Source organism: Dermacentor silvarum, chromosome 7 (genome assembly GCF_013339745.2).
Source record: "Dermacentor silvarum isolate Dsil-2018 chromosome 7, BIME_Dsil_1.4, whole genome shotgun sequence".
NCBI classification, from domain to species: Eukaryota; Metazoa; Arthropoda; class Arachnida; order Ixodida; family Ixodidae; genus Dermacentor; species Dermacentor silvarum.
In genome coordinates, this window is record NC_051160.1 from 157,172,836 (window position 1) to 157,189,346 (window position 16,511).

General features: G+C 48.0%; 1 protein-coding gene across 4 annotated transcripts in view; it reads left to right on the top strand.

The window, feature by feature from the left end:
* Window positions 1–16,511, top strand: part of LOC119458616 (kinesin light chain) — a 441,510-nt gene that overhangs the window by 57,706 nt on the left and 367,293 nt on the right. For 2 of the 4 annotated variants that reach the window (XM_049671311.1, XM_049671308.1), the window contains exon 2: window positions 6,826–7,114. In XM_049671311.1, the coding sequence (XP_049527268.1) occupies window positions 6,851–7,114 (264 nt within the window). In that variant the 5' untranslated portion in view covers window positions 6,826–6,850. Of the gene's footprint in view, window positions 1–6,825; window positions 7,115–10,058; window positions 10,315–13,601; window positions 13,921–16,511 lie in introns of all 4 variants that reach the window. The other 2 variants (XM_049671310.1, XM_049671309.1) reach the window with 2 other exon arrangements.

Consider the following 16,511-nt stretch of genomic DNA (forward strand, 5'->3'; position numbering starts at 1 on the left):
AACGGTGGTGCCTCTGCGACATTTGATGAGCGCCGCCCGAAGTGGGAGCCACCCCGACAACGCGAAGGTATCCTCAGCAAGTCTGCGGGATGTCGGCATCGGGACATTCGTACGTTCTAAGGATGTCCTGCACTAATCCTGATCAGGTCCATTTGTCCATCCCAAGTAGATACTGAGAACAATACCAGGTACATAATTGGAGCACCATCTTAGGATGATATCGGGGCGTCTTCCAAGGCATCGTCTTTGGCACTGTAATTGCTATATGGCAATTCATTATTTACAAATTGGGTTAATATATGCATGACGCAGCTAGGATATGGGAACCCATATTGCAGAGCTCCGTTTTGATATTTGTGGGCTCTCACGTTCTCTTAAACTTCAGAAATATTGCGTCGTTGTATCTTGCCACGATTAAAGAAGCAGTTCCGTAATCAAACGCACTACCTCAAGTGCAGCACCACCTATGCACTTGCAAAATCATAGCCTTTGCTACTTGAAGAGAACCATCGATGGAAGGTTCGCTTTGGACACCACTACCAATAATAATAGCGTAATTATAATAGTTAGCGATTATAACGCTTAAAACAAAATAGTCTACGCATAAACTTTTTTTTTTTTTTTTTGCAGCGTGCCATTCGTATTTTTTTTTTTTGGTTATGCTCGATCAATTTGATTCGGACAAGCATGAAGTTTACAAATAAACATACCTGGAAGCAATGCCCTGACAGTATCCTGCTGAGGATGTTCCTCCGATATATGCAAAGTTAGGTTCACGTTAAGTACCGCATTAGATGTGTTTAAAATTCATCGCGGGCATGGTGCTGTGGACGTCTCCAGTACGTCCCATTTAAAAAAAAAGCTAGGACGTTCGGACCTTTCCGGGACATCCACGGGATGATTCACTGCAAGGAACGCTCGTTAGCCGTAGTTGAAAATTGCCTGTCTGCGAACACCACTCTTACCGCGAGAAGACGCGTGGCAACAACGACATACGGGTGGCACCGCCTCGAAGTTCCCGCACATATACTAAGTTCGTGAATTCTGGCGGTGCCTGCTAGCGATTAGCCAATCCTTTATCGGTAAAAGATGGGGCCACACTGTGCTCTAAAGAGGCCGAAGGCTGATGTGCATGGCCACTTTTGGGAATTTTTATTACTTGAGCCAACGAGGCCCGAAGTATGAGAAGAATACTCCTTGACGTCACACTCACGTGCCTACGGCGTGGGAATTTCGGCGCGAAATTCAGCAAATGGTACTTCGACTTTCGTTTTCTATTCTAATAATCAGCTTATTGACTCGAAATTAACGAGAATAGTGTTCTCAAAGAATGCTTTGTCAGTCTAAACTAATTTAGTGTTTCCCTATATTGTGTTCCTTTAGGCGTTTGCTTGGCGCAAGTAGAGGTGAGCATTTTGCTGATAATGTCCTGAGAACACGACTATGAATAGCTGGGATTCTGTCCACGAATGAACTCAATTTCAAGCGACCTCTTTGGAAACCACCGGCGAAATATGCGTTCCTTCTGCAAACGTGTAGTTTCTCCGAAAGTTTAGAGGCCACTGCGCGCACGGTTACACCACACTGGGTCCCCTGTCGGACTACATTCGTTCCAAGTACCAGGGTTCGAAAGGGAAGGCGCAGCTCACGCTCGCCCAAATCTCCGGTCGTGTCGCTTGGGCAGTGAAACGTAGCCCCATACGAGGTGTTGTCATTCACGCAGTGGCCTCGAGTCTTTCCACGAATACTGTAGTTCGCATGAACTCGACGTGAGCAGCGGGTCGACTCGGAAGGCAAGCTGAGCCAGGCCGACGCGACGGTGTTTGCTTGCCAGGCGTGTCGAGCGAGCTGACCCCTAACCGTTCCCACAGCCTGCCCGAGACTGGTGGTGGTTTGCATGAACCGGCCCACAAGATGTCGGTCTGACAAGCCGACTCGACTTTCTCGGGCTTGTGTAAACTTAGCTGTGCGCAGTGGACTTTGACGGTATAGTAAGGTGCACCACTGCATCTGGTCATGCAGCGTTATTCTTTCGAAATTCAGTACGCGCCGCTGGGTGGATTCGATTCCGGTCGCATTCCGATGGGGGTGGAACAAAAGAAGAAGAAGAAGAGAGAGAGAGAGAAAGAAAGCTCGTGTGCCGTGTATTGCGTGCGCGTTAAAGAGCCCCGGGTGGCCATATTTTTAATCCGGAGTTCCCCATTATCAGATTGTGGCATGTAAAGCTCCAGAATTTTTTTTTTCCCCAATAGCGGCTGCTCTTGTTCTCTCGTTAGCACTTTGACGCGGTTAATGGGAAATGGGAGGGGAGGGATGTGACGGCTTTATGAGCGCTCCATCTATGAGAGAAAGAAGGTGCCTCGTGCAGTGTGAGGAGAAGGCGGGGAGGCCTTGGCCTTTCATCGGGACCCAGCCCCATTTAATAACGGTGCCCATCGATTCCACTGCCTCGGCCTCTTCCTCCTCTGCCAACATCTTCTTGGCGCTGGTTTCGCAAGCGCCCCCACCCTCGCCGGCCCGTCGATTACGGTCGCTCATTACCGCCGCCTGACGAAATTCGAGCGCACGCCGGGGCGGAAGCGGGGGGGGGGGGGGGGGGGGGGGGGACTTCCTCGCCCGGGAAATGTCGTCGGCCTTCTTTCTTTCTGTCGCCTTCCTGACACTGAACCACTGGGCTGCTCGTTGAAGTAATTCCTTGGGGCGCGCGCGGCCGCGGACGTTTAATTTCATTTTGTCCTTTTTTTTTCGCGTGCGTTCGGGCTCGGGTGTGTGTCGTGGACGGCGACGGCGGTGGACCCACCCGAGCGTGTTGTGCGCTCGCCGCTCAGATTGTACTGTACTTTTCCTGTTTTATTATCGTGTTGTTCTGTCGGTGTCGCCCCCACTGGCTTGTATTTGTGGTTGATGGACGGACGAATCTGATAACCTCGAGTATCGGCTACCCAGCGATTGGAGAAAATATCGACTACAAATACTGCTGCCTACATACATAAAGAATAATAATAAAAAAAAGAGAATCCGGCCTCGCGCGATCGATCCCCTCGGTATTTCTTATTGCATTCTAGCGCCAAGCATGGTATAAGGCACTTCAAAGCCAGAATAAATAACAAGCACGTTGTTTTTTTCATTTTACTTATTCGTCCAGTGTCTGTCACGGAAATACAATATCCAAAAAACACCATCGACTCATCCCGAACTTTCACTTGAGTTTTTATAACACTACAGCACCTTAATTGTCATCCCAGCAGCACTTAGTTATATTGAGCTCGCTACGCTGGTTTGATTGGTACACTTTGTAGGTAGGGCCAGTGCTCTTGAGAACACCTATGCTCTATCTCACTAGCTCCGTGCATTGTAGTGAAAGGTGTGGGCCTCGTTCGTGGTTCGCCACCAGTCCCTTTTGGCACGAGTTAAGGGTCACGGAAACATTATTGTGTGCATTAAGCGAGCCTTCGACCGTTTCTTTCGACATGGAGTCAGCTCTCATGCCAGATTGGCTGAAATGATTCGTAGGTTTCACTGCACTGCAGGGAATTGGTGAGGCACAGTGTAGTAAGGTTAGAGCATTGGTGTGGGCCAGCTGGTGCATATCAGATTCTGAACAGCACGAAAGGACGGGACCATCAAGAACAGCACTTTGTCATCTGTGCTTCGCTTGGCCCATCCTTTTAACGCAGAGCAGACACCAGTCATCTATTGATTATTGGCACCTATTGTCCGACACTAGAAAAATTCTGGTACCCTGCACAAAAAATAGCTTGTTGTGAGAAGGGCATAGGATTGCGGGAATTTTTTTCAGGAACACTCAAGAGTATCCGAATTGCGATTAGTGTCCGCATAAGATCTGTTGTTGATGTATCCTGCTTTCGTGATGCGCTCATCTGCATGCTCCTACGGACTGAGGTACAGAGTAACGCAGAAGACACGCGCCGTGCATGATCTTATAAGCCATGCCACTGGCACGGTTGCCAGACGATACTTGGTCCTTCTTTTTTTTTTCTGTTTATTAATGTACACATGTATTAACGAAGTTCAGAAGTGCAAACATTGGTCAAGTCACTTGTCAGAAGTTTGTGTCGTATGTCAACCGGGAAGGGGCCAGACGTTGCTGTGTCGACCGTCATGGTTCTAGAGGCAGGGCAGGCGTTATGTTGCTGGTGCTGCTGGTGAACGTGGCAGACACAGGGGTTAGAACGACAGGCAATGCAGGGGGAGCTCTGGCCTCATGCTTGTTCCATGGGTCAAGACATACTGTAGTGTGCCATTTTTTTTTTTTTCTTGCTACAATGAGGGGACTCACTCAGTCCATTGGCTGGTCGACTTTCTTGATGATGCTAGCTCTAGCCATGTCGTTGAGTTCGGTCTGTAGTGGCTGCCGCAGTGCCAGTGGTATGTGACGGGCAGGTTGCACCATTGGCTTGGCAACTTATTCAAGAACCATGTAGTATTGTCTGCTCTAGCACCCTGTGCCGGGAAACACCCCCTTGAATTCCTGTAGCGTCGCATTCTGTGTGTCATTCATTTCAACTGCTGAGACACGAGTCATGAGACCGGATTCTTCCGCTGCTTGCAGACCTAGAAGAGCCAGTCATGTCACTTTGACCACAAAGAGGGTAAAATATTTCTCAGTGTGACCAATTTCCAGCCCCAAATTCGCCGTACCAACAGGCTTGGTCGAGCTGCCATTGTAGCTACGTAAGGTGAGATTACTTTTCAACAGAGTAGGTGGTCGTTGTAGCTTCTGAAACAGCGAATATGGTCCCAGGTTAGCTTGGGAACCCTGTGTTTACTTTTACTTTCAGCTGCCACTGTGCAGAGCCTTGTGTATGAACAGTTACGTGCCAATCCTTGGCAGTGGTAGTGGAGAAGGCAAGCACGTTCAAAATGTTGAATTGCTCTTCAGAACTGCTGCGATTTGGCAATGCCAGCAGTCACATTTCTTCTCTCAGCTGATGGGCTGCACCCGTTGTTGGTTGGCATTGGCACGTTCTTTGCTGTCAGCCTCCACGCGAGAGTTTACATGCATTTTCTTTTTGTTTGGTCAGCAAGCAGTAAGGTGGTTTTTCTTTTTGCATTTGAGGCACATTTTTCCCCAGACGGGGCCTCGCCGTTGACTGTGACTGCAGCGTGTGCATCTAAATGACGTGGAGGGTGGCTTTGTGCTGCTTGTGGTGCGCACACTTGGCCTTTCTGATAAGCTGCACTCTTCCCACACACGACATTGCTGCCTTGCACATCTCAATGGTTTGTTCTAGTGTAACATCAGTCTCGCGTAGCAGCCTCACCCTCAATTTTTCATTGGTGATTCCATAGATTATCAGGTCTTTTTATATAGAATCTGTTATGGCTCCAAAATTGCATGGCTGTGCCTTGGTTTTGATGTCTCGAAGAAATTGTTGAAATGGCTCATCATCATTTTGCCAGCACATATTTTTCAAATGTATCATTTTTTGGGGGAGGCAGTACTCTTCAAATTTTTTTGGCAACCTTGCTGTACTTCTGTCGGTCTTCTCCATCAAGCTTAAATGTATTCAAGACTTCTAGCGCTTCTTCTCAGGCCACATGCAGAAGCAATGCAACTTTTTTTCGCCGTCCGACTTACTCAGGAATTCTGTGGCATGAAGGTACAAGTTCAGCAGTGCTCAGGTGTATGTCGACTGTGCCATGTATCGTGCCTTCTTGATGCGCTGAGCTGCACGCTTGGCACGGATGGAAGCACAGAGTGTAACACCGAAGATAATGCAGTTTTTCATGTTATAAACCATGCCGCTGGCATGGTTGCCAAATGATTTTAACGATGTTAGCCATGACTGCCATGCTGAACTGCGAACCGTACTTTACCAGACATAATAAGGAGACCATCACCTTGACTAGGCGTGTTTCTCTTGGACCTTTTAATAAGTGTCTTTTGTAATGTTGGAGTGTGTATGTGCCACATTTTTGTTCCTAGTAATACAGAAAAAAGATGGGAAAGTACCCCTATTCAGCTGTGGAAACCTGTGTGGGTTGGCGCATGATGCAGTGGTAGCACAAGCAAAAAAAAAATTAAATGTAAGAATGAGAGGCTGGTTGAACAATGGTGGTCCTCTCCGTTTTAGCTCGTTGTGGTTACTGTTGTTGATAAGTGGCTGGGACAATGCCCTTGAAAGTCATGACATCTGCAGTTACTTTTGTGGTTCAAATCGTTGCCCTTCTGGCGGTTCCTTCACACTCCTGTTGGTGGCCGGCCTATTAAAGTAGCACAATAGAACAATATGCCAAATTTCATAATCAGGCTTTCTTTTGCATACATTGCACCCAACCAAGGTGGCCGAATTCCTTCTAATAGCACCTTGAATGGGAGAGCTGCATCTTTAAAGCTCCGAAGTTGCGAGAAACTGAGGATGGTAGAAATTGGGGGGGGGGGGGGGGGTAGGATCAGTAGGCTCTCCCAACACAGTATTTAAGAATCTGGTTTGAGGTCTGCCATCTTGGTTGGGTCAAACGAGATGCATTGAGACGCACGCTTGCAGGCATTGCATATCATCTACTGTCGCCAAGAGATGGGAATGCTGTGGATGAGGCTGAAGATTAGACAGAGAAATGGGATTAGAGAAACTGCGCACGTAGAGCAGTCTGCTGGTGCTGGAGGAGAGTAGCTGGCGATTACAGTTTGGAGGGAGCTTTTTCTCACAATAGACCTTGTTAAACTGATGATGATGATCGTTTTGTGTAATTAGTACATTATGTCTTTTCCTGTTAGTGCACAGTCTTCTGAACATTGTGGTAGATTTGCCCAGGAAGGCGCTTTCCTCGCTCAATCCTTGCTTGTCCTTGTGCATGCAGGAAGAAGATAGAGACGCTGGGCAAAATGACGGCCATGTCGCAGGAAGACATCGTCAGCAACACCAAGACGGTGATCCAGGGCCTGGAGGCCTTGCGCAATGAACACAACACGATCCTGTCGGGGCTGCGCAGCTCTGTGCAGGCGGTGCAGCAGTCCCAGCAGCAGCAGGACAACAAGGCCAGCCTGGTGGCCGAGGAGAAAGCCCAGCTGGTCCAGAAGTCCCTCGAGGCACTCGAGCTGGGCCTGGGCGAGGCGCAGGTCATGGTGGCACTGGCATCGCACCTTCAGGTGGGTGGCGGGGGTGGCACTGCACGGTTGACACGGCGGTTGTGTCTGGCTGGACGAAAGAGGCCGAGGGTGTGTGAATAGCAGTTTCGAGATACGAACCCAATAGTGCCAGAAGCGAATTGAAGATCGAATACTGTTAGAGTAATTTTTTGAATAATCAACAACTGTTTTCGCAATTAATATAAAACGGTGTTCACATCCTACTCCTGTATTCATAATGTTACCGAGCTTCTGTCACATTGCATGTTATGAAGCATTGTTTATTAAGAGCATAAATGGAGTGTTAGGTACAAACGAGCAGTTCTCATACACATGACTCTGCGACAGTGTGTGTGGTCTCTGTGTAGCTGGTAAAGCTTGGCTTCCTGACTGGCATAGCTTGCTGCACTGCGTAGTTTCTTTGTTCTATGTCTACAATGAAATTTATCATACTTTTTCTACAATTTTATGTTTGATTGTACACAGTTGATATTTTGAAATATTCGAAAACTATTAGAAAAACATTCCTGTTTACTAATAGTGACTATTTGATTTGAATACCAAATCAAATGAGACACTGTTCAGTTCGTTACTGAAACTTTTCGAATACAAACTCACACTCACCTAAAAGAAACCATTGTAGCTCCATCTAGCTGGGGGGCTGCTATTCCGGGCACTATAAAATTTCACCACGTTGTTAGGTTCCACCACGTTGGCATTTTGAGTCAATAAAACAATACCGTGTAATTCGACTTTGTCTAGAATAGCCCCCTGATCTGGGATTATAGGGTGGATTCAAGGTTTGCTCAGTGCAAGCACCAAAATTGGTGCATGCGCTACTTTTCTTTGTGTAATTTTTACAGCTTATAGTAGGTAGTGTTCCCAGCGCTTGTCTCCGCTGCTACTTCTCTCCAGTGACACAGCTCCCTCAGCATAATCAAAACCAATCAGTGGAGTGTAGCATCAAAAGGAGGCAACAAACCCTGCACAGGTGTATGTACTGCATAGACTCAAGTGCAAAAGGCACACCTCATTTGTAGGCTGCTTGCTCCAAGTGCAGAGTAAATAAAAGTGTTAGTTTTCTGTAGTTTCTGCAATCAGAAAACTAATATGTCAGATTGCAATCATCATCATCAGCCTATATTTATGTCCACTGCAGGACGAAGGCCTCCACCTGCGATATCCTATTAGCCCTGTCTTGCACTAGCCGATTTCCAACTTGCGCCTGCAAATTTCCTTGCTTCATCACCCCACCTAATTTTCTGCCGCCCTCGACTGTGCTTCCCTTCTCTTGGTATCCATTCTGTAACCCTAATGGTCCACCGGTTATCCATCCTACGCATTACGTGGCCTGCCCAGCTTCATTTCTTTCTCTTAATGTCAAGTAGAATATCGGCTATCCTCGTTTGCTCTCTGATCCACACCACTCTCTTCCTGTCTCTTAACGTTAGGCCTAACATTTTTTTGTTCCATTGCTCTTTGTGTGGTCCTTGAGCTTCTTTGTTAACCTCCAAGTTTCTGCCCCATATGTTAGCACTGGTAGACTTTGCTTTGGACACTTTGCTTTTCAACGACAGTGGTAAGCTCCCAGTCAGGATTTGGTAATACGCTAGGTAAAGAAGGGCTTTCGACTTACCAGCTGGAGATACGGGCAGCCGCGGCAACTACCACGGCAAAAACGTGGTTTACTAACCATGTGTGGGCAAACGTGAGTGGCGGCAGAGCCTTCTGCACTCGCCGCTTGCTGGTGACCAAAGAGACTTGGGCAATGCCAGAGGGATCTCGCATGACACGCGCTGTGGCACTGATAGTGCTTGCGATTCCTGTGCATTGCCATGAAAGAAGGCTCCTCCTCTCTCCCTAAACCTGCTGTCGCTTGTGACCGACGCAATGTTTGCCGTGGGTGTGAACATCATGGTACATGAGGATTCTCAGAGGCTTTCTCGTTTAGAGTCGTCGAGATATGTTTCTTTTGAAGCGTGAGCAGCATGCTGGAATGTGTGCGGTGCCTCTGAAAAAATATTTAAAGGAAAGTGGAAGTGCATAAAAAAAAAAGTCACAGTTTCGCCCAAAAGGCGAAGCATCGATTGCGATAGCAAAATAGTAGAGAGCTATACGAAGCAAGGATAGTAGTTGAATGGGCCGCATAAAGTTGTAAACATTTGCTTACTAACTAAATAGACAAGCACGGTGCTTGTCTATTTGTCGCTGCCAAAAAGCTGCAGTTGCCGGGAGGTGTGAGAAGCAGTGGGGGATCTTGTAATGCTATCGCGTTCTGTGCCTAAAGGCGTAGCTAAGCGTCTCCCAATTTTTGTTGCAGCTATTTTTTTATGTTAAAGCAGACTTTGTGGGGTCTCTCACGTGCTCTTGGGACAAAGGAACGACAACACAGTAGTGCAAACAATCAAAAAGGCATTTGTTGCACCTTTCATACCCTAATGCGTGCTAGCCGAATTACTACGCTGATGTGCGCGCGACAAATTGAGGAAGTCTGGCTCACCGCAACCGGATGGCGAGCGAATATGTTTGCCCCATGCTAGACACCATCGCCTGCTCGTTTACGTGTACGGTCACGCGAACGGTGGCGTGTTTGAACGATCAAGGTTCGTCCAATCCGGTGTCCTGCTCCTAGCCTTGTGAAGCGGGTCGACGCACGCGCGAGGCGTTCGCGCTGCCCGCCGACCCCACGCCAAAGGGGAAGACCCTGCTCCCTCGTGCGCCCGAGTAACCCCGCCGTTAGGTGGCTTTAGCAGTGCAACACTCGCGCCATCTCTTGTCACATCTACGCTGACCACAGCTGGCACTTAGGTACGCAGGGAACCCGGAGAACAGGAGATGCGAGAGCCATGCGGGAAAAACAACACCAGGGGAGGGGACGCGTGAGAGTTGCGCATCCCCACAGCTTTGAAACTGAAGCTTTGCATATAGTGTTTTGCGCAACGTGCCTTCTGTCTAATGGCTGCAGGCGGTAGAAGCGGAGAAGCAGAAGCTTCGCGCCCAGGTGCGCCGCCTGTGCCAGGAGAATGCGTGGCTACGTGACGAGCTGGCCAACACGCAACAGAAGCTGCAGGCCTCGGAGCAGGCGGTTGCCCAGCTCGAGGAAGACAACAAGCAGCTACAGTTTGTCAACTCGCTCAAAAAGTACGACGACCTGTCCGCATCCACCACATCTGTGGCCTCCTCCTCAGCTGCCCAGGGTGACGAGTCGCAGAAGTCTCAGAGTGAGTCGTAATTCGTGTTTGTTGATGATGTGTCTCTTCGCTGAAATGCTATGCTGCACTCCAGCACAGCTACAAGTTCGTTAAAAAAAACCATAAAGAGAAAAAATAAATTTCTGGTGTATTAGCAAATTAGCCACACACAAACTGCCACAAACCTGTGAAGTATTTAAAATACTTCACAGGTGTGTGGCAGTCTGAGCAACTGATCCATAAGAGACAGCGAAGCTGCAGAAGTGAATCCTCGCAGTTTTCATTGGAAATGACATGTTGACATTGACGGAAATGACACTGACACGTTGACGAACTCTAAATCACACAAACACGCATGCTATGTGTTGGTGTGATTTAGTGTTCTTTCATGTGTGAGCAAGTGCGCTCCCTTTAGAACAATAAAGCCGTACCAACTAGTCCACCAATACCTCCTCAGCGAGAAAATGACAGACTTCCATTATTAAAATTTTCGTGCCAAGCTTCGTAATGCCAGTACATGTGGGAGGTCATGGATTTGAAAGTATTTGCTCGTATTTGGACCGTCGTGAAGCACTAAAAGTTCTTGACACTGGCTCAGTTCACTTTTTAGCTCCTCTGAATATACAGTGCAGTCCATTTTTGTCGATAAGCAGCTAATTGTGCCAAAGCAGATGTCATCAGAAGCCATGAAGTCATGGTGAGCTTTTCACAGTGAGAGTGGCTGTGTTGGTGTATTGAAGAAGCACAGTTTGCTGATTCAGTGCAGTTTATTTTTCTTTTAGTGTCCTTTTAACCCTTTTAATGTCACCGACGTACCGGTACGTTTTGGCGTTTCTGTCCCGCCATGTCACTGACATCAATCAGATAGGAATGCGAGGACCATACCAAAAGAGCATTTGCCATTATCCGTGTCATTTTCTCCCTTTTGCATAACCAAAAATAAACCCTTGTTCTCATTTTGTAATATCAGAGACAAAAAAAAAAAAAGACACTGGACTGCGTCACCCCTGAAAAAAACACGACATCGAAAGGGTTAAAAGCACTTATTTATTTATTTATATACAGGATACTGCCGGCCTTAGTCTTAGGCCTTGGGCAGGACTGGACAGTGCGATATGCAGATGAACAAAAAAAAATGAACAGCAAAAAGCATTACAAGAATTCAATACATTGCAGTAAACATACTCCCTGATCCACATGAGCTGTACAGAGCATTCCAACGATAAAGCTTTACAAAATTTCAAGATATTTTAGATTAGAGATATTCGCTGAACCGCACAAGCGGTACAGAGCATATTGATAACAACGCAATATTGATAAGAAGGAGTAAAAAAAAGAGTCGCATTCATACTGGTATACTGAAAGACATCGCGCAAGCTCGGTCGGTTGAGCAGCAAAAATCTACAAAGAATAATCACAAGCAAGCAAAAAAAAAAGAAAAATTACATTTATATATATATATATATGTGTGTGTGTGTGTGTGTGTGTGTGTGTGTGTGTGTGTGTGTGTGTGTGTATATGCATACACATATATATAATATCGCTTCGAAATGCTATTCAGCTTGTTGCAGAATGACTGGACAGTCGGGCATTCCACTGTACTGGTGGAGAGCGCATTCCACTCACCTATCGTCCGAGAAAAAGCGGAGCTTTAAAATACGCTTGTTCTGCAAGAAAATTTCTTTATTTTTTTGGATGATTAGATCGTGTTGCACGCCTGGTTTAACTAAAGTAATATACATATCCTTATCTATCCCCAGCATATCATAATAAAGTAAATACATGTGTTTCAGTCGGTCCCTATATCGCCTTAGCTGTCTCCAGGTTGGTTTTGTTAATAAGAACATTCATTTTTTTTTTCTTGCGGTAAGTACAGTAGGACGCCACAGAGATGAAACAAACACTGGATATGAAGCGTTCACGAAGTGACACACGGGAGCGCAAAATCTGCACTCCCGTGTGTCACTTTGTGAACGCTTCATACCTAGTGTCCGTTTCGTCCCTCAGGAGTCCTACTGTACTTAGCGCAAGAAAAAAATTAATGCACACCAACTAGCCCAATTCATAGCTCTTCTTAATAAGAACAGTCGGAGATATGTGCCAGCTATAACAGTTAACTACGAATCTAACCGATTTTCTTTGAATGCTTTCCAATTGTGTAATGTTCTTCAGGGTGTACGGGTCCCATACTATTCAGGCGTACTCAAGAATTAGTCTACTATACGTTTGCACGCTAAAAGATGGATTTCTTGTGTGGACTGTCGTAGCGACCTTCTCAAGTAACCAAGTTGGCACATTGCCTTTTTTGTAATGAGATATGTGTTCGTTCCATCTAAGGTTGGATGAAATTATGAGGCCTAAGTATTTGTAGCTACTTACCGTAGATAGATTATTACCACTGAAACTGTGAGAAAATTTTAAGGGGTGCCAATTTCATGTTACTGACACAGCAACCGTTTTCTTTGCATTATTATTCATTTGCCACGTGGCGCACCACGCTTCTACCTTGGCTAGTGAAGAATTCAAACAGACCTGATCATTTACATTATTGACTTCTAGATATAGTGTAGAGTCATCTGCAAATAATCATATTTTCACGTTCACTTCCTTTATTAGGTCATTGACAAAGATAAGAAAGAAAAGAGGCCCAAGGACGGACCCCTGTGGAATGCCTGACCGAACCGGTGCTGATCCAGAACATGTGCCGTCGATAAACACACTTGGCCGCCTTAACGACAGATATGCGGAAATGCATGAAATCAAAGAATCATTTTTAAGCATTGCTTGTAGCTTTAAAAGCAGTTTAGTGTGAGACACACGGTCGAATGCTTTTTAGAAATCTATGAATATACCGATGCATCTTGTAGTACCATGACAGTTATCTGTTGCAATGCAGCAGTGAATAACTTCCACTATAACTTCCTCAAAATTGCATGTTGCAATTTTGAGAAACACATTCACATCGACGATTGACAGAGATAGGGGGACCGACCGTGACTAGCAACCAAGGAGGGACCCAATGGCTACCGATGTTCACATTGGCAAGCGCTACTTGCCTGTCGCCATGCTGAAATGTCCCGTGATTGAAGCCGTTTGCATCTACTCAAACTGCTATCACCGCGTGAAATAAGCGTCAGCGTATGCAGACATCCTGGTCCTGCTCGTCTGATTCATTCTGAAGCTTTTTGATAGAAGTGATCATTTGCGACAATTTGCAACTGGTAGCTTTGTGACTAACTTATTCGCCCGACCTCCGCGAGTCACTGGTGTGTATGAGCCCTTAGTGAAAGATGTTTTTGTGGCATCCTCGTACGCAGGTGAGAAACGCGAAGGTGACCCTCCCCTCGACCTGGGTTTCCCCGACGACGAGGAAAACAATCAGGACGCCCTGTCCCCACCCGGAGGTGGGGTCGGCATGGGCCCCATGGGGACCTCCGGAGGGGGGGGCTCGGCTGGGTACGAGATCCCGGCTCGGCTGAGGACGCTGCACAACCTGGTGATCCAGTACGCGTCGCAGGGGCGCTACGAAGTAGCCGTGCCCCTGTGCAAGCAAGCCCTCGAGGACCTGGAGAAGACCAGCGGCCATGATCACCCAGATGTGGCCACCATGCTCAACATCCTGGCACTTGTCTACAGGTACTGCAGAAGGGACTTTGTGACTGCTCACCTGGTTCTCTAGACTGGACTCTGTTTCATACTTAGCAGGCACACGCAGCGGGAGCATTGAGGTCATCAAACTTTCACTCCACATGTTTTGCAGTGCAGTCTGCAACACTTTCTACATATCACGGCTTTATACATATTACAACTACAGTGAAATCTTGTTGCTATGAACTTCATGTTAAGGGGTGATGCAGCTTTCGCATCGCCATAAGATTGATTGCTTGACAATTGAATTTTTAGTTTCTATAACTGTTTTTTTTCTTTCTGATCACGATATATCTTCACGGAAAACCATGTAGAAGTGCTCTAAAAAATTTGTTGGATCAGCCAAGATGATGAAAAATTTTGCGGGAATAGTGAAAACCAGCCTGTGATGGGAAAACACGACAAACAAACTAACTTGCCGGTGTTTCCGTTGGGCCCAGGAATTTTTAATAATGACATGGCAGACGGGAGCTTGCTACACGAAACACAGACTTTAAACAGACAAGCTAGCACGATACAGACGATTTATATACACACGATTTACATGTACGTGGACTAGAGTTCGGAAGTTGTCCTTCCATATAAAACACGTGCGTAGCACTCATGCGTCACCACTCGCCTGTGTGCATCATCGTTGCGGTGCCCGTGACGGTGGTTGTGATGGTGGAGCGTCGTTGTGGCTACGTTGCTTTTCGCGCCGCACCTTGTCGCACCACACCGCTCCTTGTCGCGACGTGGAAGCAGGAAGAAAACAGCAGGCCGGTAGAACACCAGGCCACTGCTGTAGCTGGCCAGTAACGCCTGGCCTGTAACGCCTCGGACGCTATAATGTCGGGCTCTGTCAGCAGACAGGCAGCTCAGACGTCCCGGTGGCCAGCAGGAAGCACTGCACCAGGCCGCTATGACAACAGGCCGCTGGTGCACAGGAGAGCAGAGCCATGAGCCAGATTTACGACCAGGTCCGCACGGTAGCAGGACACCCAGTCGCCAGTCATCGGGCTCGCTCGAAGGCAGGTAGCTCAGGCGTCCCGGTCCCCAGCATGAAGCACTGCACCAGGCTGCTAGAACAGCAGGCTGCTGGTGTGCAGGAAAGCCCAGCCACAAGCTGGATCTCCGACCAGGTCTGCACGTTAGCTGGACACCCGGTCGCCGGTACCCGAACCTTGAACCACCGTTCTGCGTGCTGACGTTCGAGGCTGCCGCTCGCTCTCACGCTCTGCGTGCTCTCGTCTCGCTTCTTTGTTCGTCCTCGCTATCACCATCACTGATTCTTTTCTTGTTGCCACAACACAATCATCATTCCAAGCCGGTCTTTTTGCCACCGCACGCCACTATCCACATCATCACACAGCCACAATATCTTTGGAACTCTACAACCAAGTGCTGCCATCTTGGTCTGATCAGAAAGTGCATTTCTTCATCTTCAAATTTGCCGCCGCTTCACCTATCTCTTCCACACAGAAACAGGTGCACAAAAAACAAATGATTGAAGCTCTTTTCAAAGTGTCCGATTGGCCACGTTGATCACGTGACTCTAGCATGCTTCCCCATTGGTCTGCCGCTTGCTCCACAGGGGTGTCATCTGCTCTTTACACCTTGCGAGCTCTTGACTGTCTCACCGCGATGCAAACATCGCAGAAGCATGGCCGATCTCTCCATTTCTGGACGCGTCAGACCCTTGGCTAAGCATTCCGAGCATCGGCGATGTAGACTTTGCAACAAAGCATTTTTTGTGCAGAATCCTCGGACACCCAGCTGAGCTACTAGTGGAGCATCAGTCCTTCAGACTTCCGAGATGAAGCACGTTGCGCATGCAATCCTTGGACCTGCGGCTAATCCTTTCAAGCATGAGCGCCTCGGACTCGGCTATCAAGTACATAGCATGTGGACTCCTCGGACATGTGACCATGCGCGTCCTGCGTGTACTCTTAGGACCAGCAGCCAAGCACATTACACGCCGACTCCTTAAACTCGCGGCTAAGCATTTCGCATATTAAAGCTAAACTCTTTAATGGCTCATACTCGCGGTGTCCGACCGTCCGTCCGTGCCCTGGAACGGTGCCAGCCGTGGCCTCTCCCCTTCACACTCTCTCAGCAATCACGTGATGGCACAGCGGCGGCATCCAACCGTCCGTCCGTGCCCTGGAACGGTGCCAGCTGTGGCCTCTCCCCCTTACATTCTCTCAGCAATCACGGGATGGCACAGCGGCGCATAGCAACAGTTGCGCCGCCACAGCTGTGGCCTCTCCCCCTTACATTCTCCCAGCAATCACGTGATGGCACAGCGGTGGCGTCCAACCGTCCGTCCGTCCGTGCCCTGGAACGGTGCCAGCTGTGGCCTCTCCCCCTTACATTCTCTCATCAATCACGTGATGGCACAGCGGCGGCGTCCAACCGTCCGTCCGTCCGTGCCCTGGAATGGTGCCAGCTGTGGCCTCTCCCCCTTACATTCTCTCAGCAATCACGTGATGGCACAGCGGCGGCGTCCAACCGTCTGTCCGTCCGTGCCCTGGAACGGTGCCAGCTGTGGCCTCTCCCCCTTACATTCTCTCAGCAATCACGGGATGGCACAGCGGCGC